Genomic DNA, 26,586 nt, shown 5'->3' with positions numbered 1-26,586 from the left:
AAAAAAAAAAAAAAAAAAAATCACTGCAAGAATCTTTTTTATAACTTCCCCTACGATTTGCCTTTTTCTCCTCAGACATTCAGAAAGATCTCAGGCTGTCATTGCAAGCAGAGATCAATTTTACTCTAAGTGAACAAAAATGTCAGCCTGGACCTTCACCCACTGGGGTTCCCTGGGGTGCCACGAGATCCTGGCAGCTCCTGAGGGGTGTGGGACACCACAGGGACACCACAGGGACACTCACCTTACCACAGATGTCATTGATAGCCACATGCACAAAGATGGAAGCCTCTTCTATGCCTTCCAGGTACACGTGTCTGTAACCTGAAACAGAGGGAGCAGGAAAAGGTCACAGGAGGAGCAGCTGGAGATGTTCCTTTTGTGAGCAGCAAAAAAGATCAAGCAGGTTTTTCTCATTTTTCCCATTTTTCCTCCTCATAGTGAATACCCAAGCTCCAGCATCACCTTGCCACACTCAGGTACGTGAGCCACATCACTTACAAACTTCACCCCCATTTTTTGTCATGATTTTATAAAACAGCCTTGTCCTCTTTTATCCAGGGTTTGTTATTGCTGCTGTCAACCAATGATTTAAACTTGGCCACATTTTCTCCTCTGGATTTACAGTCCTTTATTGAGACTGCAAACCTTTCATCCAAGGTCAGTTTATTGAGGCTGGATGTTGTTTTCAATCTCAAACATGAACTTATTGCTTTRCTTTGAAAGAAAAGTACACACAGAAGAACCTTTGATGTGAAAGAAGACTGAACTGAAAACAGAAACTGTCAGAAAATGCCATTTAATAATAATAATATACTGGATAAAATAAAAATAATAACCTGGATCCCATCATTAGAATAGGTGRCTTTGTGTTCTGTGTTAAACTACTACAAATAGTCATAAGAACAAGCAAAACTCTAATGATTTTTCAGAAATTGAAGAAGAAGAAGTGAAGAAATGGAGGAAAAAGCAGTATGAGATAAGGAGCAAAGATTYTCTATAGCTGCCTGCCAAGCCCACAGTATTTACCATCCTGCTTTACAATCTTACCCATTTTTTCAAAATCTAGCCCCAAAATTCTAGAGTTAATGGATTTAGTCTTCCTCATCCTATCAGTCAGGAGTGAACTCAGGTTCCCAACTGCATTTTCTTGTTCTAACCAGAAAATTCTGCAGCAGTTACAATCACACACATGAATTTTCATGTTTTCCAGGAAAAATCCCAGCCCATTAATTGGAAATATCCCTGTTTTCTCTTACCTGGCATCATACTGCTGAAGGCTATGGTCCTCTGGCCGATGAAATCCCTACCAATGGGGTCATGATCCCACACCAAGAAGCGGATCAGGGCAATCTCTGGCATGTGCACCGTGAACACCAACGTCTCCTCCCACATGGGGTTAAAACCTTGGAGGGAAGGAGGGAATCAGCCTTTAGGTATCTCCTTCACAAGAAAAATGCCTAAACTGCAGTGTCATTCTAGTTTTTCTATAGATTGACCATTCTTGTTAATGAAGAATATTCATGTTCTTGGAAAATCTTGGAAAATCCAGAACTTCCATCTGTTTCACCAGGACACAAGGATTTGAAAGGAACTTGGGCCTCACMTAAATTTGGCCCTGCTTAAGCTGGGGTTGGGTCAACATCCTTTTTGATCACAGCAAGCCCAAAATACCTTTTTGTCACACAAAATGAGGTGACAAATGTCTCATTTTACACCAAGGTCTTCACTATATTTATACCAACTCACTCAAACAATTCAAGTCCAATTAACATTAAAAATGCTTCAATCTAATTTTAAGTGCTATGTCACAATAGGGACCAAATCTTTTCTACTCCTATTCTTAAGGAAAAGAAAAAACATTTTGAAAATCCTGAAAGAGGATGTTTCAGCCATAAAAAAAATGCAAATCCCAGAAAATCTTACCATTATCATCAACTACTCTGGTTTGTTCTTTGAAGCAATCAACAGGTAAACCTATAACTTCTACTTCAACAAATGGATCTATGATCTGGAAAACAAACAAAAGCAACAAATATTGCAAAGAAAGAGAGGCCAAGATGAAATCCAATCAAATTGCTTTTATAATATGGGCACTGTACAGGAATGTCTGAGTAATTATTGGTCCTGGGCCATGTGGAGTGGATTATTTATTGTTTTTTTCCCCTTTTTTGCATCTCCTGGAGGCACCGTGTTGGCAGTTGGAAGGGAAACCATCAAACCTTTGCTGTGATGGTTAAAAATGAAGAAAACCACCTGAAGATGCAAGATGCTCATGGCCTAATTTATTCATTTTCTGTGTCTCCTGACGAGTAACTGCAGAGTGTGAATCCCTCATTCCCAGTATGGAAATAAACCTTCTGCAGCACACAGGAACAACCACCAACTGTTCCRTACCTCTCCTCTGTCTCCCAGCATGGAATCACGTGGTTTGGGAAGTTGCTGGCCACTGATAATTCTCAGAACCAACTGTTTCTTCAATTGGCCAGGCAGTGGGTCTTCAGAATTTGGGTTAAAGACACCTGTCAGAATGAAAAGCCCCATAAAGTGGAATAAGTGCAATTAATAAGTGACTTTAATAATAGATAATTATAGATACCTTCTAGCTCGTTTGTTTCTAGCATCAGAAATGCATTTTTAAACAAACTAWAACAAGACCCCACACTCAATCTTCTCATGCAATCAGTGATTTATTGATTGTGCTGGTTTTCTTTACCTTGACACATGCAGTTTGGTTTGAGGACGTAGCCACAGTTCCCATTGGCACTAAATTTGGCCCGGTTCAGCTGCAGCATTCTCCCCTCTGATTGGTAGTTTAGTGCAACTATTAAAAAAAAAAAAAAATCAGATTAAAATTTGACTTTTTAGACACAAAAAAATCAGATAGCTCATGGAAAATAATTCTCTTATGTAACATATTACATCTTCAGGGAGAGRAGCTCTCCAAAAGAGCTGAACTCTGAAGCTTTCTAGCATTTGAGAAGTTAATTTATTTCCATTTTCCAGACAACCCCTTGCTTGTAAGATATATGTTTGAGGTAATTCACAGGTAACAGCAGGGACAGGAGCAGGGAGGACTCAAAGGTCAGCAAAAACTTGGATGAGCAGAGCACTCAGAGTGCTCTAAGGGGTGATTCCAGCACTCCTATTAAAACATCCCTCCCAAAATTCAACAAAAATAAAAGAAGTTTCCTTCCTGCTCACCRAGTTGGCAGCCAGCATTCCAGAAAGGCTGGGGGTTGTAGTTGCTGGAGTCCACTCGGTAGGAGGAGGGGTAAATGCGGGACAGCTGGTGCTGGTTGAAACGCAGGTACTGAGCTGGCTTTTGCTGCAGGATCTGGTGGGCTTTGGTTTCACTGAAAGATGAAACCTGCCAGCTGGAAGAGACTGCAGAGGAGAGAGGAGGAGATTAATCTCCTTATTTATTTATTTATTRTCTCGATAAAGCTTTCAAAAGTAGGCAACACTTAGTCCCTTTTAACTATCAAGCATCATTTCAGTTTCCTTTCAATCATAGCAGATACTTTGCTTTTTCGAGCAGTTATGRTTGGGAAAATGAACCTGGATGATGATGACCTGAATCTTCATTAATAACAGGATATATAAGAACATCAACCTTTCCATTTCTTTTGCAGCAATTATTTTCAGCGGACTTTTAGTTCACCTACTTTCAGTTTCAACATCATGGATGCCAACAGACTTTGTGTATTTCACCAGGTCAGACARGGCCCTGGACAGCTTCATCGTCTTCTTCTGTCGGTTTACCCTAGAAAAACAAAACAAATTAACTTCCCATTAATTAAGGAGTAAATGTTATCTTTCATATTTCAAATTAAAGAAACATGAGACAGTAAGAGCTCAAAATGCATAGAARGTGCACTGTGCTTTGCTAATCAGTCTGAACAGCACCAGGAGATRATTCTGGTGATTTTGTGACTTTTTTGGATGCAGACATTGCATCTCTCCAGATTCCTGTCACATACCTGCAGCCCTCAAACTGGCATCTAGACCAGAGGCAATACTATTTATGGGTGCATTTATGTGGGCATATTTCAGCAACAAAATTGTCCCAACAGTTGTTAACAAACCTGCTGTAATGTACAGAGCTCCTGGCTAAATTCCCTTGAGAATCCGAATCGTCTTCACCTTCTTCCAGACTTGATGCCTTTTTCAATTTGCTTCCTTTTTTCTGTGCCAGGAGGAAATAAAACCATAATATCATAACTGTGTGATCAAAGTTTGAGCAGCTGGCTACAATTCTGCTTTGTTATGCCAATGAGTGTGTTACTTAGAGAAAATGGRAAATGACAGCTTTCGTAACACTCGGTTTTGCAGCAAAATTTGCACACGGGGAAAACTCAGCTCAGGGTATGAGCCTTGTTATAAAGGAAGCACAAATCCTCAGATAAAAGGTGCAAATTAATTTTTGTGGTTCTCAGTTAGATCTTGGACGCCTTCAGACCTTCATGTAAATTGAATCTGTGTTGTTATGCACAATGATAAGCAGCTCCCCAGCCGGTCTATTCAGCAGCCTCCGAGCAAGGTGCTGCAGATGTTGCAGTTATGAAATTCCTCTCCGCTGTGTTTGCAAAGAAAAAAAAAACCCTCCAAGAATCCAAAATCTGGTGCAAACCTCTCCTCAGGGGCTCACCTTGCGTTTGGAGAAGCTGCCCATGAGTGACCGGCTGTGCCTTTTGCTGGCACTGAAATCCTCCCCAGATTCTGCATCATCCTCGAGTTTACTCTGAAGCAGCCAAAAAGAGAAGAAAATGGGAGCTCAGACAGAATTCCAGAGCCTCTGGATTTCTGCACAAACAGCAGGKGTTTGAACTCTGAATATTCTGGGTAACACCTCTGCTAAAGGGTTTTTCAAGCCTTGGCCTCGTGGTGGCTCTCACAGGAACTCTCTGATACTTCGTGAAAATCATTTGGTTTAAAATACACCCAAAACTCACCCCATGGAATGGTTTTGGGAAGATGATTTTTAGTTCTCATCCCTGGTTTAGTTTTAATCCCTGGTTATTGCACCTGCTTATTATTGGCAGATCTCCACCGTTTTTCATTTGTGTGGAACGATTTTCCCGAGCTTTTTGTGGCTTATTACAAAGTCTAAAATAAAAATACCTCAACTTCATGAAGTGTAGTCTGTGGGCTGAGTACATTTTTATAAATTAGRGTTAATACAAAATTAAAATACAATGGAAATGCATAGAACATAGAGAACTGAGGAGCAAAAAAAGTCCAACTTTTAGAAGCAGTTTTTATAATGGAAAATCAAATTTTTTTCTGTTGAAAAGCCATTTCAGAGTACATTTCATGCTCCAATTGCTGTGTGAGCAAGATAAATAGTTTGTGTATCTGACAGTGATGTTCACCTGGCATCATCATTAACTGCATGAACTCAGCTCTCAAGTCAATAATATAAGATATATTGAGTAAACTAAAAAAAAATCCAAGTAAAATAAAGCATAAATTCACCTTCTTACTATCAGATTTCAGCCCAGCCTTTCCCGATGATGGYAGAGTGGAAACTGTAAAGTTGTTTGGATCTTCACAGTCACGGATTTTGGATTCTTTTATCAGCGAGTCAAGTTTTTTCTTTGCTATATTCTCCACTCTTTTCCTATTGGCAGATGCCTACAAACAAAACATTAAATCATTAAACAGGGCATTAAACATGGAAAAAGTCTCATGGGAGTCCCATGCCATGTCCAGGTTGACCCTGCAGCTACAAAAGGTGCAAGATCTACTGGATGGAATGGATGGGAGATGATTTGGAGATGTTTCCAGCAGATCAAAGGCAAAATGCAATAGAATTTCTGTTCCTTCCTCTRTGTGCACCATGGCCCATGTGGGAAAATAAAACTAAAATTAAAAATCAAGAGTTTTCTTTTTCATTCGGGTCTTTTAAGGGTGACAGGTTGTGTTTTCTCAGTAGGTCTCAAGAATTCCCAGTTACATTTGTCATGAAACAAGCTCWGGTTTTCTGAACTCTTCAAAAATTCATTTTGGAAAGCAAACCAGGTGTAGCAAATCTCAGATTTAAAGCATCAGTAAACCTCAGCAAAGTGAACTGTTAGTAACAGAGATGATGCCATAAAATATTGAAAAGTGATATGCTAACATGTAATAACTTGGAAAAAGAAAATAAATTATTTTTCTTCTTTGGTAGTCTTATTTATGAAGAAGTTTCTCTTTTAGATGAAAAGAATCAAATCCATAATACAAAATGAGGAAATAGCCTGAGGGAGAGAGGACTGAGAATGCAAACTCYCTCCAAGGCAATCTGGTTTATGCCATTAAATGGTTTTGCTGTGTATTTTGTATTGTTTCTGGAAGGTGCAATGAAACTTGCCAAAAGATTAAAGTGACAAAAAAATAGAACTTTWAAAAAGGATGAAGAAATAAGGATTTTCAGATTTAAGCAAGCAGAGACTTTCCTCACAGTAAAAATCAACCAAGCCCAGCATTCAGCAAAGCAAAAGGATGCTCTGCAACAATAAATGCAACCTGACATAAATAGAATATTTTCTTTTCTTTTTTGCATTATAGGGGAAGCACACTGCGATGCAATGAAGAATCAGGAGATATTACTCTTTAAAATTCTAAACTTGAAACAAAACCCCAAGAACTGATGCTGCTTCACATGCACTTTTGCCAATTTGCCTCCATAAAGGTTTAGAACCCAAACCACTTGTGATGAATTCCAAAGATTACACCACATCCACAATACTGAGAACTCACAAAAGGTTTCTTCTCAYTGGGATGGGAAGAACATTTACATTCAAATGGGTGCTTCACTTACATCTCCGTTCATTAGTTTGCAGTCATCATCAATCTCATCAGCGCTGTCCTCATCAGAAACTTCTCCTTCCTCTGCATCATCACTGATGTTGGCTGGAAGTTTCTTGCCCTAGAAGAGAAATTTATTACAGAGGCAGGGGAGCATGGAGCTCTTGCTATCACACATTTGAAAAAATAAAAACCAACCAAATTATTCAAAGTATGTTTTTTTCCAGGTTCTCATTGATTGAGAAGGCATTTGTTCAGAATCTTAAGTAGCAGTTTCCTAAGGACTGCTTTTTGTGAAATGGTTTAAGTTAGTGATAACAGGCAGAAATCAGCATCATCWTCATCATCACAWAMAAAAAGAGGGAGGGAACACACRAAGCAGGTGCTCACCTTAACCAGGATCTTCCCTTTAAGACTTGCTGGTGAAGGGAGCTTGGTGGAGTCATCGTTGTGCACAGAGGACAGATCCAGTTTGTCTCCCAGGATTTCTGTGAGATACTGAGCCATCTTCTTCTGCTGCACGATGCTGCAGTGGTTCTCAATTGACAGGATCACAGGGTACCTGCAGAGACGAGCAAGCATCAGCTGCAAATTTATCTTCTATAGCATGAAAACTTTTCCAGCTGACAGCAGAGCAGTGTCACACAGATAAAACCTGCAGACAAAGCCTCTCCTACAAAGACTGAAAGGGATAATACTAAATTTAATTTTATCATTGTCATTTAGTGTTGATTTTGCAGGTTGAGGCCAAGGAACAACAATGCCTGGYTGTTTGAAGATTTTGTGAAACATTACTTTAGTGTGGTCAGTGCAGTGTAAAACCACACTGAAGGTGGATTTCTGTTTACAGATGATGCATTTTTAAGACAAGCACAAAAGCAAGTCTGTAAAGGAATTTTGCAGGACTGAACTATCAGAGATTCTTAATTAAAAATCAATTATTTCTATCCTGACATCTTGCCCTCATTAGGTCCTCATCAGGAAAAAAGGGGGTTTCAGCCAGACAATGCCTGCAGGAAAAAACTTTCCAAATTGATGATGATGTCCCAGTTAACCTTTTAGCAAAGGTTTTAAAAGCTGAACAATTCCAGAAGCATTGCTCCATATTCTGCTGGCCAGCTTGCCTTTGATTTGTTTACCACGTCTTCAGGCAAACTACAAAAAATCTCAGGCTCACAAGAAGTTTACCTGCTCTGAAAATGCAGTGAAASTTTAACTCTATTCATAAAGTGCTGCTTTGAGGGAACTACTGGAAAATTGTTACAGAGATAAAGTAATTTGTCTTAAAAAAAGAAAAAAGAAAATATAGGTTGRCACACACATTTTGACTGTGTGTGGAGGAGGATAACAGTAACTGCCAAGATATATGAGATTTCCCATGTATAATATTCCTGACAATGTAGGGAAATTTCATGACCTGTAGGGAAAATAACTTCTGAAAATTCTTTCTCCTGAACARTCTGCTTTGTCCCCACCTGGGCTACTGTCTCTTTGGATTCTTTATTCCCTGATTTTTCCCTGCCCCTGGAGCACCCAGGTGTGGCCTTGGCAGCACCAGAGCGCAAATACAGAGAAATAAAGTGGTTCAACTGTCAGCTCTTCAGCAAAACATTCACTGGCAAAATGTTGTTCCTCAGGTGTTGTACAAGCTCAGTAAAGCCAGCCCCACACCTCTGTGCACAATGTCCCTACTCAGCTTTTCTTTCTGAAGGGTTTCCCCCCAGAAAACAACTCCAAATTCTGCCTGGGATTCTGTTCTCTGCAGGAACAGGTTGGATCCTCCCTCCCTGCCCATCCAAGSTTTTCTGGGTACATACTCATTTTTGATGAAGGCATATTTGTTGATCGTTTCAATCACATCTTTGAAGAGGATTTTGGAAGTCAAGGTGTATCCGTGGTGGACAATTGGTTCACCGTCCGGCCCGTCCCAGCAGTCGACTGTAGGACAGAAACAACAACACCAATCAGTCGACTGTAGGACAGAAACAACAACACCCATCACCTCTGGGGAGGGGTGACACCCTGAAATTCCCTTCAGCAGCCCAAAGCAGGGCACACGCTCGTTCCCACCCTGCTTCTGTATCTCCCTCCTCACTGTGCTGAAAATCCTTCCTGGCTTGACCTTGTGCTGGGAGCAGGTGACTGTTCCCAGTCAGACCCAGTTTCTGTTTGAGACAGCCCCAAGCAAAGAAACTCCTTTTAGAAAGTGCTGTTCTGACAGGGAGATGACCCAGCAGAGMATTGCTTTCATTGTGCTGCTGCTGAACCTGAAAAGGAAAGCAGAGACTCCCAGCCAAGCTGCTCACAGCTCAGGCCAAGCCAAGATTTGGTCATCTCCAGCCCATCTTGAATTTTGCCTGATTTTATATTTGTCTGTAATCCTATTTCCATGAAATGTTTTATGCCTCTGAAGCACCTAATGGCACATCCACAATCAGACCTGAGCAAACGGTAATATTTTCCTTCTGAAAAACTGTGAAAACTCTGATGGTCAGAATATTGAAGATTATTATGAAACAGGCAATGTGTCAGAAAGGCAGCACAAGAGTCAGAGGGGATTTCACAAAAAGGCTTCCTGGTCACTGTGAGGCTGTCATCATGGCACAGAACACATCCCCACTCCCCTTAGCAGAAATATCCACTTTCCTCTTGGCTATGGCAAAAGCTCTGCCCTATCTGCCAGTCTGGTTGTCACACACTTGGCCAGGCAGGACAAATATTCTGCCCACCCTCAGCATCCTCTCTAYAACAGRARTTTCACAATTTTTTTCTTCACTACYAACAACACCACTCCCCAAATATCTGGCTTATTTCCCTGCTCGAGAAAATTTGTCCGTTCCAGCACAACACGATTTTGCTGTCCTTCACAAAGCAGAGACACCATTTTCCCAGGCTTTTTCCTCTCCCCAATTACCMCATCTTCTGCAGAAATCACAAACCTTTCTCTAGAGAGGAGAAACAAGCCTACAGAGCCATCTCCGAGCTCCTTTACCTTCCACGCAGCGACAGCCGGACTGTAGCACCCATGCGTACATGTCCACCCTGGACTGGGACATCAGCTGATCTCCCATGAGGTAGGTGTTGTGTGAAGAGGTAATGAAATAGTGACTCAGAGGGTAGCTCATGTCCTGGTTCACTTGGTAATGCTCGGGGTTGAAAATGTCCCCTGACGGGCTCCGCATGTAATTGGTGAAACCTGGAAGCAAACAACGCTGTCAGTGATGGAGTTTCGTCCTTTTTGTTGTTGTAACTTTCCTAAAAGCAGCCTCAAATGCATCCCAATGTTCACCAAAATGCTTAAGACAAAGAAATAGCATCACTACACCCCAAATGTCACCGTGACCAAGTGCAATTTTTGCTTTTCTAGTTGCTGTGTACATTTTCCCACTCTGCCTTTCCTGACAAAAATAAGTCTATTTAATCCAAATCTTTTAGCCTTTTAATTTGTGTCAAGAGATTCTGCTGGGACATTAGGTCACACGGCACATAAAAGCCTTCAGAGTTCTGCAGTTGTACCCTGGTGTTGCTCCTCAGTGAATTGTTTTAAGATCTACGGTATTGGACTGCTTAGAGACAGTTTTTGCTGGCCTAACAGGAGTTACTCTCTTCTCTTTCAGTGTTTTTCCAAAAAATACCAGAATAATGACAGCACACTTTGGCTTGTGCAAGCTACAGTCTTTGATTTGGATGTGACACCACAAACACGCCTGGGGAGGGGGCAGCACTGTGCAGAGACTGATGTTCACTCCAGACTTGACACTGAAATATCAATTATTGGAGCTTTCAGTAAAGCTACCTGAAGAATTTATTTTCCAGACTATGGGGATGCTTAAAAATCCTGCAGACATCACCATCACCTGCACCCTCTGTGTGTTGCAATCACAGCACTTGCTCAGAAGCAAAGTTTTAGCGAGTTATGGTTTTATCTTTGTGTGAAATCTCTGCTCTCAGACCTCCAGCACATCACAGGCACTTTCACAATTCAGGCTGACATGAAACACTGTAACTTCCACTTCAAATATCCCCCGAACGTTTTCCAYTCACCACCGAGGAAAGGCTCAGATCCCCATTCACACCCTGCCTTTGCTGACAGCAATGATGCCCTTACTCAGTYGGTTTCTGCTCCAAGACTTCCAATTCTCCTGACATTTCACTCATTCCATAAATAAAACAGCGCCCGCGTAAAAATCCTGCCAAACTTCTGAAGGTCTTAACGCACTTTGACTGTGACAAGATAAAATGTCACCTTCATGATGGTCCTTCTAGGCTGCACACTTTGTGTTAATGAAAGTTTTATCAAAGGAAAAGAGCTGATAAACACAAACAGCAGCCAGAACTTTTTGAACAACACACTGGGACGCGGTGCCAGGGAATTCAACTCAATATTGGAGTCTCCTGGAGCACAGATCATGATCAATGAGCAAATCAGTGATAGAGTCGGGGTGAAAACAAAAGATGAACCAAGGCAGAGCAGCCACCGTGGAAAATGATGGGGCACAGAGTGTGTCAGCAAACACACAGCCAACCACTCGTGGTATTTCATCAGTTCTGCCTGCAAACCTGCTGCAAGATTAATCCCCTCTGCACTGGGAGGGCAGCTGCTGCCACAACACCATTGTTTGCTTTAAGCTCTGGTTGAAATATGATGTCAGGATTGTTGTAACGAGTTCACAGCRAGTGGATCCATCAGGAGGGAGGGACAGGATGGAGGAAGGGGCTGCCAGCAGCGTGTCCCACAGGACTGCAGTGCTCACCCACTCAAGAAAGGCTCAGTGCCACTTTGACCAGCAAAGGTAAAGGGTTCCTCTGCAAGGCTGTGAATGAGCCAATTGTCACAGGCCAAGGTGCTGTGTGACAAAAGCCAGCACAGCTGAGGACACGGCAATACAGGCACATGAATGAGTATGAAAGGACAAAGAACACTGTACTGTTATTTCACTACTGTTGAAGTGCAGCCAGGAGTGGGCAGGATGGGCTGTACCCAAGTGAGGAATAAACAGGCACCTTCAGCTTCCATGGCTGCTGCATTTCAGACCCCAAGGCAGCTCTGGACTTRTTTTCTGGGACACAGGAGAGACCCAAAGTCTCAGCTGCACACCAAGACAAGAGAGGAACAACTCCTCTGTGAATATGTGTGCACACATTCATACGTGATAACACTCAGACACAGAGTTACGGTTTTTTAGCAGCTCTTTCTCCTTTCTCAGCACCAGCCCAGCAGTGGGTCCCTGCCAGCTCYTCAGTCACCTCTGGTTGGATGTTATCAGAAATCTCCTGCATTAATTAAGCTCTAGATCAGGTCTGTTCTGTTCTGCTCCACTTCCAGCAAGAGACTGGAAGTGCAGAGAACACAAAGCTTTTTCCAATTGTCTCCAAACCTCTGTTTCCCCCCAATCAGGAGATCTGAACAGACACCAGCAGAATGTCACCACGCTGGGCTCTCTCTTATCTTAACCCATSTTTTATCATCCATTCTGAGGCATGATACAATTGTATAGTTTTTTTGTTTGGGTTGGGTATTTTTTCTTTTGGTTTGGTTTGGGTTTCTTTTTTATTATTTTTCTCTATGGAAACCCACAATAGTTTGAAAAACCKACTCTTACTTTTGCAGGTATGAGGAAAGCAAGATAATGAACTTGCTTATTCATTATTTATGTGACTGCAGCTGCCTGTAAAGACCAGAAAATGAAAAGAACGTCATCTGCTCCCTCACTGGCATTAGCATAAACTTTAAAATAAATTGAAAATTTAGTCTGGAAGTAGAACAGACCTTGACCCATCCTAAGCAACCACCTTACACACTGTACCAGAAGCTGCCCACTTCTTCCTGCAGGAAACCAAACAACTTCTGTTCTGTCACTTTTCAGGATGACAACACACCCACAGAAATGGACAAGGCTGACTTTCTAAAGGTCCAAGAACTTTTGCACAGAAGTTAATTCCTGGGGAATGTACTCTCTTCTTSGAGCCAATAAGATCTGGCTGAAGATTTACTATTTAGGGGAAAGGACTTACAGTCAGTCCCCAAAATAACAGCTCCCAGCCCGGTGGTACAGCACTGATATATTTAGAGAGAAGRCTTTAGCAGCAAAGGTCAGGAAGCCAGGACCAATTTCATCTCTCATCCCACTCAGATGTTTACTCTGGATCACATCACTCCTTTTATTAAGACTTAAAGGATTTCCAAAAATACCTGCAGGAATGATGCAACTGAATTCAACTGTATTTCCCAAAAGCACAAATAAAGACACCTCCAGTTCCAGCTGACTTTAAATGACTGCTACTTCAGCATGATATAAACCTTTCAAAACTCCTCCAAAGAGATCAGATTTCCCTTTAGGTTCCTCAGGAAATGATAGATATTAAAAAAAAGACTGAAAACACACTCTATACAACACGACTAAATTCTACAAGTATAAATTCTGCAAGCAGCAGCAAAATTCTCCTGAGCATTAAGCCAGTTCCCTTTTCCCTCCAAAAGCTGCACCAGCCAGCTTACCATCAATTCCCAGGGCTCCCTCCTTCTTGTTCTCMGGGCAGGGCTCAAACTTGCTGATGATTTCCAGGCAATGTTCTTTAGTCACATTTGTCATCTGGAAAAGCAGCAAAACACGAGGTGTTAACTATTAATCACAGCTTCTCTCTGCTCTTTCCTCTGTCTCCAGTCCAACAACCGGGCAGATTATCCATGGTGGGACTCAGGATTTCCAGTTCCTCAGTGGGATTCTCACTGCTGTCAATCAGTGTCAGGTCAGATCAGAAAGGGAGAGCTCTGTGAAAAGTTTCTGTGCTATTGGCAGCTGCCTGATGACAGAGTTCTGCTTTGTAGGTCAGATCTGTTGTCAGGCACCACAGAGCATCCAAASAGAACGAGCTTTGTCACAAACCAATGGGATTTCTTCTCTTGTAGGATTAAAGGATTAGTTTGCATTATCAAAGGGGTTTTTTTACTTTAAAATAAAACAAGAAAATGGCTCATCTTCATGCAGCAGACAGAAAAATCTGTTAGTGGTGGTGAAACAGAGAACCGGAACATAATGTTCTCAGGAAATCTGCTAACTTCAAGGTTGCTTTGCATTCTTAACTGAAAAAATAAAAGAGTACAAAGGGGAATATATGTCTTTAAATGTTGTCACTTATGAAACCAGGGCCACTTGTGTTGAGCTGTAATTCTTTTTGCMTAATGAAATGTTTCAGTAATTTAATTTTAACACTATTAATTAACATTCCTTCAATTTACTGCTGATGTATTCTCTAACAGTTATCCCTGGTGTTATTTAATGTTCCTGTCCAGAGTGGTCCAGCAAATCCTTTTTATCAGCTGCTGTACATGGCAGGAAAACACAGCCMTTGTCATCAGGGTGCAATAAAGTGACCATCAATTTGGCAACAAGGAATCCACGCCTGGGGGAAAATGAAACCACCAGTGCATCTGGTACAAGATCAATGTCTTTTCCAGGGATGATTTAAAACCTAATAAATAAAAGTAAAAAAAGAGGAAGGAAAAAACACTAACTCTGGATTTGAACATCCATGATACGTTTATCAAAGGATAAAGCTCTGGAACACCAGGATTTCCTGGAATGGAATAAAGATGTTTTCCCTGTCCATGTTGTGTAAGAAAGGGGGGCAAGGGAGAGAAGCCCCCCAGGCAGGATTTGGCCATGTCAGTAATTAGCTGAGCTGATTTGTGTCCCGTGGTGAGCRTTCATTTTCCTCTCACCATCTGAAGGATCAATTAACCAGTGAAACGGAAACACACCCCACTTATCTAAGAAGATAACTGCCAGAGAGGTGGCTTTTTTATTCATTCATTTCCTGGACAATGATTGAAACTCATGGACATTTATGACTTAGAGGCATGAAGCTTCAGAAGAGACCATGAGAGGAAAAGGGCAAAGATAAGTCAATGCATTTGTTTGTGCAGCACCAGAGTTAAAGAACTCAGAGACWATTTCTTAGGCACTAAAATGTGTTTTAAAATCTTTCCCATACATTAATCATCCTCTCAAYTGCTCTTTGAAAGACAATCCTCCARTTTACACACTGAGATGGTGTGACAAAGTAATTCAGTGTTTCATCATGGGCTGTGCACAAACTCCCAAACAGAGCCAGGAATGCCAGATTTGCTCCCAGGATTGAATACTGGGAGCAGACAGATGCTGATGGAATTGTTCTCAGAGAACACAGGAAAAAATAAAGCAATTCTAGAGATTATATTTAGGGGCACAAAAAAAAGAGCCTACAGGAAAAAAAAAGGTAGTGAGAGCAAGAAGATTCAAGAAATAGATCTGTGAGCCTGCGAGATGAAAATCAAGAGGCATCCGTCTGCTTTTCACATGCACAGCATCAAAATGTCCATCCCTTTTAAAAGGGAATTCATCCCCAAAGTCAAGCATGAAGGCAGAAATCCTGGAATTCTGCTCCTGGCTTAGACCTACCTTCTGTTCAGTCTCCAGGAAGCGTTTCAGGTCATCTGTGTCCAGGTAGTCCTTGTGGTTGCTGTAGGTGAGCATCAGCAGGTACAGATCGCGCCGCGTCGACATCATCTTGTAGAAGGCACAGAACTCCTCAAAGTCCAGSGTGCCCTGGTTGTCATCTGTGTCAGCCTCCTGCAGCACACAGCAACCAGTCAGCAGCCCGTTTTAAATAAAGCACCATTTTAAATAAACCTGTAGTGTTTTAAATAAACAAACCCGTCTGAGAGGAAAACACCAGAATTAAAGGCAGGTTRAAGCTGCCTGAAGTGGCTGCTCGAACAGACTGATCAGGAATGCTCTGCAAAGCTTTCCCCTGTGAAACTCTCCCATGGATGCATCAGTGCAGGAGACAAGATTCAAATTTAAAGGTTTTAATTGTTCCACAGAGAACCCTCCAGGAGGATTTCTTCTGTCTATGCTGATGAAGTAAAGACAGCGTAGCCTGCAACAACATGCACGTGTCTTGGCAGAGTTACCCACCCACATCTTCTCCAGAAGATCATTACAACCCAAATCATCTTGAAATTAATTTTATAYCCAGGATTTGAGAGGGTATTCTGTWAAATCCATGRCCATAAAATAATAGGATCTGGAAGAACATTAATTTGGCAAGTAAAGAAAAAATCATCAGGGATTTCACATAAAGGCTYCCTGGTCCCTGCAGGGACTTTGTGATAACAAAAGCTACACATCTCCATTGTTGCTCACAAAACTGGGCCAAGGTCAGCAGAATGCAATGTCGAACAAACAGCTCTTAGCAGCGCAAAAATCTGACAGATACAGAAGTYTGCATGCTGGGTATTTTATTAGTACCAGCTATCAAAGGATATTGGATACTTTACTAGATAATATTTATTACAGAGGAYATAATCAGAGGAGAAAATGTGACTGAGTTGCTGGTCAAAAAAGTAGAGCAAAAGACCAATCCTGGTACTGTTTTCATGTTATGTAACACCAGAAGRTACCTGGTGTATTGGCTTTTTCTGTGCACTACAATTTCTCTGTGACGTGTTTCTGGAGCTCTTTTCAATTTACCAAATGGACTGTGCAGCATCTCTCAGTAGAGTGGAAACAAACCAGCTGCTGAAATATTTACAATCTCTCCTAGCTGGTTTCATGGTAAATCCTTGCTTTTTCAGGAAAAAATAATAAATATTTTTTTCTTACCTTAAACATTTGCTTGACTTTCTGTCGGGGCAGGTTCACATTCAGTTTGTGCATGAGCTGGAGCACTTCACTGATACTCAGACTGCCATCCCCGTTTTTATCTGCCTCATCAAATGTCTGCTTCAACCACATTGAACAGGAGTTAAGGAACAGCAGGGAATATTGAAGGATTCTACTGAACATCATGGATGTTTGATTTATTTCACATTAGGAAACGCTGTAAATGAGACTGGGAATGAAAGATAATTCTAGATAATACCTAACTCTACTCATGTGAGGTCAGTAACAGCTTCTAGATTTGCTGTGCTCAAGTGCCCATTGGACAGCACAAAAGAAAATCTTGGGAGTGAATCCTGGTCTCACATCACCAAATTAAATGGATGGTTTTACACTGGGAGTGAGAAATGAAAGAATACCTGCATGTTTTTCAATCCACTCCAGCCACTCATCTGCAAATCTTGCCCTGAAAAATCCTCTTCAAGGACTCCTCTGTCTCTGGAAACAGGGAATACAATGGGAACTGCTCTGAAGCTTTGAGCACAGAGCTTACTTGGAGGAAAACAAATACTGTAAGGGATTCTGAGGTTATCCTGTTGCCTAAAACAAGGCTCACCTGAAACAGAGGCCAGACAAATTTAAGAAAATGAGAACAGCCAATTTTAATCCAGGCCTAGTGGTACATTAAGGGCAGACAAAGCCTCCTCATGCTGCTACACCCAAAATGGACCCCAAGTCATGAGATTTTCCCCTTTTATAAGTTCTGTCTCATTCACATATTGGGCCTCAATTCCCCAATGATCTTTTCAGGTGATGATGTCAACCACCCCAAACCTGCTCCCCCCAATTCTCTGTTTTTCCATATTTTGGGGCTCTGAGGCAGCGAGGTGCCCTTGGATTCAGCTCAGAGAGGAATTGTTTTGTCTAAAGATGGGAGAGCAGGAGCTTTAGCACTGCACTAGAGAAGTACAAAAATACAGATGCGTGAAAATACAGAAACTAAAAATCCTAAGGCATCAATCCACAGCTCCCCAGGGTGGGAAACACAGCCAGGCAGCACAGGAAGGATATTGGTCCCTGGTCCKTTGGCGTTTGGAGAGGCTGTCCTCATCACTGATCCCTGCCATCAGGTACTTCAGCCCTGTGATCCAAGTGCGAGCTTCCTCGGCGCTGGAGGACACCAAATCCAGGGATTCCATGTGGTCCCCRTAGTAGATGCTGAAGCAGCAGTTGGGGTCGAAGCTGCCGTCGGCGTAGCGCTGGAAGATCTCTGATTGCTTCCCCTCACACACCTCCTGGATGGAGTCRATGGAAACTGGAAAGATGAAAATGTGCAGATCATGAATGGCTGTGTGCGTGCCCTGGGATGGGCAGGTGTGTCCATCCCACAGAGAAATCCCAGAGAGGGAGAAGGGAGAGCCCAAATCTCGCACTGCAAGGCCCCAGTTCACACAGGACTTGGCTCCAGCTCTTTTACAGCACTCTACACCCCTGCAACCAGCACAGCCAACAAGAGCAACTTCACCTCCATAAATTATCCACCATAAAATCATTTACTRCCCTTTAAAGTCAGGTACAGCACCTGTCACCCAGCCAGATCCCTCATTCTGTTTACAAGAGGGCGAGGCCCCAGGCAGGGCTGGAGGGGAAGTTCATGGCCAACACTCACTTTTGGCTTTCTCATTCTTCCGAGAGGGTCTCCAGCGAATGCACGACCTGTGRTCATCCAGGTAATAAAAACGGACCAGCCCCTTGGAGCCACCACGGAGTTTGATCATCTGRGTGCCCGCCTGCATGGAGCTCATGCATCTTTCCACTGCAGAGAGGAAGGAAATGGTAACAGAGAGTCAGACTTTGCTCCTTTTCCAATCACCTTTACGGGAAGAAGACCCAGGGAGCAGCTGCCAAATGAACAGWTCAAGTCCAAGGACAAGGYTTCCTGTGGTGTCTGATATAAGAGRTCAGGTATTARGACAAAAAAGTCAGAAAGATCCTCRGTGACTGYRGAYYTACCTGTAAATGGGGAAGTTTTCATTSCCATATTAATTTATATGGAATGTGTATATGTTGGTTGGAACAAGCACAAGGTATGTTCCCTTATCGAGACCATCTCAAATCTGAGCTCCTACAACGTGTACTCCTTGTGCTGGACTCAGGATGAAATTTCAGCTGGAAACTGAAATCCTTGGCCAGCAGGGTCCCACTGCTTCCATGGATTAAGTCACTGACCCTACACATTTGCTTCTAGAAAGAGATTTTTCATCTTCCAAATCCCCCAAACCCCCATTTTCCCAGCCTCTCCCCTGTGTGGTCATTTGTCTCTGGGCCTCAGGAGCTGTTCCATTCCTGTGGTTTGGCAGCACCCCAGACAGACCACGCAGTGGCTGTAAAAGCCACGAGTTGGGAGCAGCTCCCTCCAAGGGTCTGTTCTGCCCCTGCAGGGATCTGCCCTTTYCTGGGAGCTGCTGCCAACCCAGGGAGCCCCTGGGAGCGAGGTTGGGGCCTTTCTTCTCAAATCCAGCTGCTGCAAGGACTAAACAACTTCAATCCAACTGTGAGCAACTGGCTCTGTCCCAGCAATAAATGCAGACTCACATTTTCTGCCAAGTCTCCCATTTATTTCCCATGATGACAGAGCAGAGCCTGTGACCTGATTTTCCTCTGTCTTTCTGCCTGATCTGTTTAAGTAAAATTAAAGCTAGTACCATGCTCAACTTTTTTTTTCCAGACCTAGAGACAAGGAATGAAAATTACTCCTGAGATTCTGGATTCAAGAATGAAAACCACTGCAATACACATTTTAGTGCATCCCCTTTTATAAATAAAAGCAAAGAGATTCTGAGGTCAGGTCTCTTTTATCAATCTTCTGTCATCAAGATTAAAGATGAAATAGTATCCAAATGAAAATATTCATCCCATGTATTCCAAAATGCATCAATAGCAACACAGCTCTTTGGGTTGATTCAAGTCTGCCTCTCAGGCAAAAGCAAAAGCAAGGTAAGCAAAAAGAAATGGGAAAAAGCATTGATGTCCCAGCACTTYAGAGTTCAGAAAATGTCAATTAATTTAGTCTGGAAGAGGTTCAGCAAAATAGATTCATTTGAAAGCAGATCGCTATAGCGAAAGAAAAATTTAGTTTAAAGGCATAATTCTGTAGGGTTCATTGTCCATGTTAATAAAATATTCATGAAGGTGTGGAATTGAGAACAAGATAATCCCTCGTGTAACATTTTACTTCTTAAAGCYGGACCCTTGGCTTTCAACCACAGATGCCTTTAGAGAAAATCAATATTCAGCAGGTACCAGGCACAAAGGCTGGGCCAGAAACATCCCTGGGATCCACTGCAGCATCAGATCCAACCCTCTCCCAGACACTCAATCTTTTCAATACCTGCCTTATTCCAATTCACAAGAAGATAAAAATTTCTCTGATTTACTGAGATAATAATTATGGAAAGCTTGAGGCTTATTTTAATTTCACAAGGTTTATAGGGTTTTTTGGGCAAAAAAATATTGGTCAAAGTAGCTAATAAAAGAATTTCTCTTAACACTAATCACACACACTTCAAATCACATTAAAATTTCAGCTTCCTCTTTGGGAGTTGTAGCAGTAAATAATCTTATTTGAAGAAATGGGAAGAGTAAAAATGGGAAAAATATCAAAGATCACACCTGTTACAAAGCATAAAATAACGAAGAAGCACTGAAATAAAAATACACTTTCTGCCACACTCATTTACTTTGCTTTCACATGAAGTAGGAATATGTTCCTTGCTGTTAAAATTTTAAYAAGCATCCTTGGATTGCTTTTTCAATGCAGCTGTTTATTTGGTTGCAGGATTTGTCACCCAAAGCTACCCCGAGCACCTCACATTTCCAGCTCATCTGCACAAAACTCAGGTGATCTGTGACCAACCCCAACATTTCAGTGTCTGTTGTCATCTTTTYGGGGTTGGGGACACAGGGAATAGAAAGCACAAGGAATCTCTTCCTTTCTGGGTCAAAGCAACAATTTTCTGGATTGTCCCAATGCAATGAGAAGGAAAATCCCAAAGGGAAGGCAAAAGTTTTTGCTGGGCAAGAGCCAGGAGTGGAGATGGGTCACAGGGCACCCCCAGACCTGTCCCTGCGTGTGGCACTGACACACACACCCTCCCCTGAAAGCTGAGAGCACTGCAGAGACTGGTAGGAAAAAAAAAAAACCCAACAAAATCCTAGTGGTACTTATATCAAAAAGAAAATGACATGTCTTTTTCTGAAGTCTTTCACAGCATGCAAGTGAAAAGGGCACACTGCTGAGAGGTAGAACTGCTTCTCCTTGCCATTGTTCAATGCCTTCTTTAAGGATTCATTTCTATACTTCAAAAAAAAAAAATTCTCCAGCTTGCAAAGAATCAGGTTTTTTGAAGAAATGGCTCTTAACTATCTTCAATTAAGGCTGAATTACAGCTTTTCTATCTTGTACTTCATTAGTAYCTTTTTTGTTCAGAATTCAGCTTATGTTCAGCTCTCTCCTGATCTAATGAGTTGCCTCAATTTGCATCTGGATAAAACAGTCATGGGGAGAAGATGAATCTCTGTGCTGCAGCAAAGAGTTCAGTCAGAGCAGAGTAGGGAATAGAAACGTGGAACACCCAGTTCCACACCGGACTGGAGCAGCAAAAAGACTCACAGTCATCTTCTTAATAACATCTATATTTACTATATAAAATACTAAAGTAACAACAAACAGCAAAACTACACAAACCATAAACCCTACAATTTGTCCTGAAACAAAGGAGGGAAAAAAGAGACCGATTTCATGCCTATTGTTAGAAAGATGTTCTAGTGTCTGCAAACTAATTATTTATGGCTCAGTAGCGTTATTGTCTTTTAGGAGTCTCTGAGTTTGATGTAAATGTGTGAAGGAGTGGGAGTATTTTAGCATGTGGGGATGAAAAGAAGTCAGGAGATTGAGTCATTGAGTATTTTTGTACACGGACCAGCTTTGTCAAAAATTCACATCTCGGGGTTCAAGGCAGCACCAGGTTGTGCTGCACACCTTGGCCCCAGCCAGGTTTAGGGACAGTGAGCAGAGGGCATCAAAATCAACCCCCTCTGCTGAATTTTGCCCCATGACAGATCCTGGAGATCCCATGAGGATCTCCAAGTGCTGTGTGCTTCACAACAACCACCCTCCCAAACAAAACCAGGAGAGAAAAACAAAATTCCAATAGATTCTTCCTCTCCAGGCCCTCCAGGAGATGTTTGAGAAACCCCCCAGCACACGTGCACCAGAAGGGCAAGCTGTTCCCTTAAAATATCCCCAAACCAAAACAGCTTTCCCACACACCCAGAGGACTCCCACGCTTGTCACACATTCCATTGAAGACAGAACCACTGCCCTGTTTTTTAAAAGGCTCGCTGGAAATGGTTTCGTGGCTATAAGTGGCTCATCGATATTTAAACCAAAGAGCTGASTGGCTCTGGCTGTTCCTGCCAGGAATATCAGCTTCTTTCCAGACAGGAAGGCATAAAATCTCTCCTAAAATCAATATAATAATATAAAATATGTACTATATCCAAATATATAATATATCCAGAGCAGCATATTGGGAATTCTGCCCAGATGAAGAGCCCAGAAGGTATTTTGCCAATCCTGCCTGTGAACTKTGTGTKGTGTTCATGGCTCAGGTACACYTGACCCACATYACTGCACTGGATCCAATTAAAAAGSAGATCACATCCAAACTCATTAATCTTCATTTGTTTCATTTTGCATCCCTTCAGCCTCGTGAGCTGGCCCTTCTCACCTTTTAAATCAACCATCTTATTGCTTTCACTACAACTTTCTCCCCATTTGTTGGCTCAAACTTCACTGAAGTCCAGGGCTCTCTACTATTCTGCTCATTGACCAAAAAAATCTGAAAGTGTCTTTGGAAAAGAGCATTTCTGTATAAATCTGCCATCAATGGTTGGGATTTGGTGCACAAGAGATAATGGAAGCCATCCTGAAAGTATACAACCCCTAAAAAGTGAGATGTTCATGGGAGAAGAGATGCTCTTAATCCTCTGGAAATTAGGGGGCTTGATCCGAGGTCAGGSTGCCACCTGCATTCAGGGAAATGCAGAAGCAGGGTAGGATGGTATTTCTCGACCTCTGCAAAAATTCCCAGTACTTTTTAAGATGTTTGTGTCCAACTTTCTTGCTAAAAAAAAATCTTTGATCGATGAAGCTGACAGATAAGTAGGACAAAAAAGTGCTCCAAGGGAATGGGTGGTTCTGGTCAAGGCTGYTGCAGATTTCCACACTGRACAGGCAGGAGTGGCTCAAGAAGAYTGTTATTAAAGGGCTTTTACTAGAACATCTGTTTGCTCTGGCCATCTCTAATTAGGTTTGTTGGATTTATTACCTATTTAAATGAAAGGCTGCTGTGAGCACCTAAAGGGGATCCTTCCACAGAGCCAGTGAAGCTCGAGAATTTTGAGTACAAATATTCAGAAAGTCACCTCCCAACAGTCCAGCGACCTACTGTGCATGAAGACAGCAGAGATACTTCTAAATGCTTGTTTTAAAAAAATCACAGAGTTAAGAGGTGTACAAATAGTGGCAGATAGCAACCCTGTCCCGCTGTGGGTAAGGAGAAAACAACGTCTATACAAAAGAAAATTTCAAAAATGTCTAAATGTACAACTTTGCTTTAGCTTGTCCCGAAGCCCATAATTAAATCTATCATGAAATTATAAGTGAGGGCTCATTAAACAGAAAAAAAAACTGCACGATCAACCAAGCAACGTAACCTCGGACCACAGCTGCCTCCTGCTCTTCCCTCTTTTCTGCTCCCCACATCGCTGCCACACAAAGATTTCATTAAATAAGAAATCCATTCCACTAAACAAGATTTCAGCATGAAAGATTTGAAGATGTTACCGCCTCGTTCAATGCAGGGATTCAGCATCTTACCAAAGTGGCCGATTTTCCATCTCGGGGAYGCTACGATGCTGCCACCAACCCAGAAAAAGTCTTCTGCCAGACGGGCCACTGAGAACTTATTCTGAAGCAAGGGAGATTTTAAGATTTCCATATCTGAGCGGGACTGAAAACAAGCACTGRCGGCCTTAGGAGGTATCAGGATTCTGTAGCATGCATTTTCCATGGGATAGCATAAAAATATTATCAGAAAAAGACCGAAATTTTTTTGATTTCCAGATCCCCGTGGTATTTTTCAGGTTGTTTCAGAACAGTTTCTCAGCAATCTCAGGCCTCCTTCACAGTTCAGATTCAGAGCATTACAATCCAAATAAAATCCTTTTTGTTCTGATGCACCTACGTGGTTACTTTGGAGGATTGGGTGGGCTCCAGTTCAAGATTTTAAAGAAGACACATGATGGACGGTGAGGCAATTTGGCATGAAGATGGATCCATTTCTGGACAGCAAGGCCTCCTGATGAGATTCTTTTCCTCCTGCTGATTCTCTTTTTCCTGTGGTACTTTCCCAACCACTCAGCATCATCAGGACATTACAGCAATTTACATTGTTGGCTCCTTCACCGCTTCCTCCTTCCAACAGCGAATCCCACAAAGAAAAAAAAAAAAAAACAACCTTTCCTTTCTTTGATTACCAACAAATCTGCAGGTCCCACTCTTGCTGAAGGTCTCCCTGCTCTTCAAAACCAACCAACAACATCCCCTGCAGCAAATAATGCACAGTTAACAGCACAATCCATTCCCCTCTCTGCCCTCCTGAGCCACCTGTGCCTTTCACCGAGGATCTCACCAGCATAAGCTCTTCAGTCTCTTTCCAGGGAGAAAAAAACCCAACAATCACATTTTCTTCTCCTAGAGCTCYTCAAAATATCATTGTACCAATCTTCCTCTTTCCTCCAAAGTCCTCCTAAGTATTTTAATGGACATTTCTGGTAAAAGAAGGAACATYTCTCTCTAGGCAGCAGAAACTAGATACGATGGAAACACAGCAACACATGTTCACTTCAAATCCTAAATCCATCATACGCACTAATCCTAAAGCCCTGCTCCTGCCCTATCCAGTCAAGGGATTTAGGTGACACGTTATAGCTGAAAAAAAAAAGGAAAGGGTTTTAAAAGTGCTTCCCTCCTCTTCTTCTTCTTCTTCTTCCCTTATCCTTCTTCTTCTTGTTGTTCTTCTTCTTCTTCTCTTATCCTTCTTCTCCTTCTTCTCCTTCTTTTGCTTCTCTCCTACTTTTTCATCTTCTCCTCCTCCTCCTTTTTCTCCTTCTTCCCCAAAATCTTTCCATCTCACAGCCCATTTAGGGGTGTCTTTGCAGGCTGACACACCCAGAAAGATCTTGCTTAGGGCCCAGCCAGRGAGCTGCTGTAACAGAACCAGGAGCACTGAGGGGGCTCCAGAACTGACAGATAAAAGCAGGTAAGGATTAATTTTTAAAAAGCACCAAGTCGCTACCTCCTTCCATTTGAAATGCACCCATTAAACTCCAAACACAGAAATCTGTCATTTAGGTTATCACAACCACTTAAGCTACATTAAGTTTTAAGTACAATAGACAATCTCTCCTGCCATCTGTGATCTGTTCGAGGAGCCTCATATGCTTCCACCCTGATGAGCTAAACACAAATTGCCCGTTTAAAAACACATTCATTAAGTGCTTCCTACTCTTCCTTTCACAGTTTGAAAAAAGCTCCGGAGTAGTTAATTCTGGAGATGATTCACTCTCAATTACAAGTTGTTTATTTCACCCTCTATGCCCAGAGTTCTTATACTGGGCTTGACTCAGAGTTTAACCACAGATTAATTCCAAACCAGACCCAAACTGGGTCTGCACCACGGGTGGCAGTGATGTTATGAGCACTCTCGTCACTATTTATTCAAACACTTCAACCACAGCCTCCCATCCTCCCAGGGCATCTTTCAAGAGCAATTTAGTGAGATGACTGCAAACTGTCATCAGGGGAAGAGCAACTTCTCCAGTAAAATGCTCAGAAGGATTCATGCATCCCACAGAAAAGYGCTGCCCTGAAGGGAAGGACAAAAGAAGCTCTGTTTTAAAAATCCTAATCCTTCCTTCAGGTGAAGCCTGGGCCAGGATGAGATCTGGGACCCATCAGATCTCTGAATTTCTTAAACAAATCCACAAAATTCTTTGTGTAGTGTCTATGCTATAGAAATAACATCTAAAAAGGCAAGAATGACACTCYTGTTCCTCACAGGGAAGGAGAGAGAATGAAATTTGGAGGTCTCAATTATAAGGACACAGAGTTAGGGCAAACTTCTGCATAAACCAAAAGTGTTGCAGCCCTGTAGTTCATTTTTTTTCTCCCTCTTGCAGTACTAATCAGGATTCCCTGTGGTTTTCCAGGCTCTGCATGCAACAAAATCAGAGGCTGGCACAGAATGCTAAAGGTGCTCCTGCAAAATTCAAATATCAATTCTGCCAGGACATCCTAGAGTCTGCATTAACCATTTATGTCTTATCAAGCTAAGGACAAGGGGAAGGAGGAGAAGAGTGAAATGTAACTCCCATTGCAGAATCTCTTAAAATATTGGTTGCATGGCTTAGAATTAGAATTCTGCACAAGCAGGGCTTCAAATGTGGATTTGGTTATATTTGAGTACAGAGAAACGCCAGTGATTTATAGCACTGGAAAAGAACTATGATAATATTCAAGTTAAAGATGGATTTTTAATCCTAAGGGCACCCAGAGAAGGTTAATTTAAATCCTTTGAGCTGACACTACCAATCTGTCTCTTCAGACCTCCTAAGAAAATGATCATGGAAAAAGAAAAAAATAAAATCTTTCAGAAGGTTCCTCTATTTATTACACTGGATAACAGTGTGGAAAAACAACAGGCAATAATGAAGGGTTAAACTGGACACAATCCCTCTCCCAACTCTTAAGCACACTGAGCTGAGGACTTAGGATCTAAGCCTACTGAAATGGGTTTCTATTCTTGCCTCACTTGACATCCTCAGAAGAATCTTGCTCACCTGACACAACATGGAGATTAAAGACTTCTTTCCACAGCACTTCAGGAACTTATTGTTGTCTGAGGGTAACAAAGGCTTTTCATGTCACAAAATAGATTTAAAAACCAACAATGTCTGAGTCTCCAGGCTGGCCTGTGGCTTAGCTGAAAATKGAACTTGGAACATTTGGACAATGTTGGAATGT

The 26,586-nt window shown here is 42.0% G+C and overlaps 1 protein-coding gene across 2 annotated transcripts in view; it reads right to left on the bottom strand.

Annotated features, from left to right (window-relative positions):
• Nucleotides 1-16,601, bottom strand: part of PLCH2 (phospholipase C eta 2) — a 29,492-nt gene extending 12,891 nt beyond the window's left edge. For both annotated transcript variants that reach the window (XM_057384520.1, XM_057384521.1), the window contains exons 1-17: nt 16,440-16,601; nt 15,234-15,404; nt 13,292-13,385; nt 9,785-9,988; nt 8,610-8,730; nt 7,183-7,354; nt 6,806-6,913; nt 5,479-5,637; nt 4,652-4,744; nt 4,089-4,189; nt 3,669-3,766; nt 3,205-3,387; nt 2,717-2,824; nt 2,398-2,522; nt 1,927-2,011; nt 1,260-1,406; nt 245-324 (exon numbers count right to left, since the gene is read on the bottom strand). In XM_057384520.1, the coding sequence (XP_057240503.1) occupies nt 245-324; nt 1,260-1,406; nt 1,927-2,011; nt 2,398-2,522; nt 2,717-2,824; nt 3,205-3,387; nt 3,669-3,766; nt 4,089-4,189; nt 4,652-4,744; nt 5,479-5,637; nt 6,806-6,913; nt 7,183-7,354; nt 8,610-8,730; nt 9,785-9,988; nt 13,292-13,385; nt 15,234-15,404; nt 16,440-16,571 (2,181 nt within the window). In that variant the 5' untranslated portion in view covers nt 16,572-16,601. The remainder of the gene's footprint in view (nt 1-244; nt 325-1,259; nt 1,407-1,926; nt 2,012-2,397; nt 2,523-2,716; nt 2,825-3,204; nt 3,388-3,668; nt 3,767-4,088; nt 4,190-4,651; nt 4,745-5,478; nt 5,638-6,805; nt 6,914-7,182; nt 7,355-8,609; nt 8,731-9,784; nt 9,989-13,291; nt 13,386-15,233; nt 15,405-16,439) is intronic.
• Nucleotides 16,602-26,586: the final 9,985 nt, after the last annotated feature.

The sequence above is a fragment of the Malurus melanocephalus genome, unplaced genomic scaffold, assembly GCF_030028575.1.
Source record: "Malurus melanocephalus ecotype Western Australia unplaced genomic scaffold, MMel_1.1 scaffold_714, whole genome shotgun sequence".
Lineage (NCBI taxonomy): Eukaryota > Metazoa > Chordata > Aves > Passeriformes > Maluridae > Malurus > Malurus melanocephalus.
The sequence above is the reverse complement of the archived record's forward strand: the minus strand, read 5'-3'. Positions and strand labels throughout refer to the sequence as shown.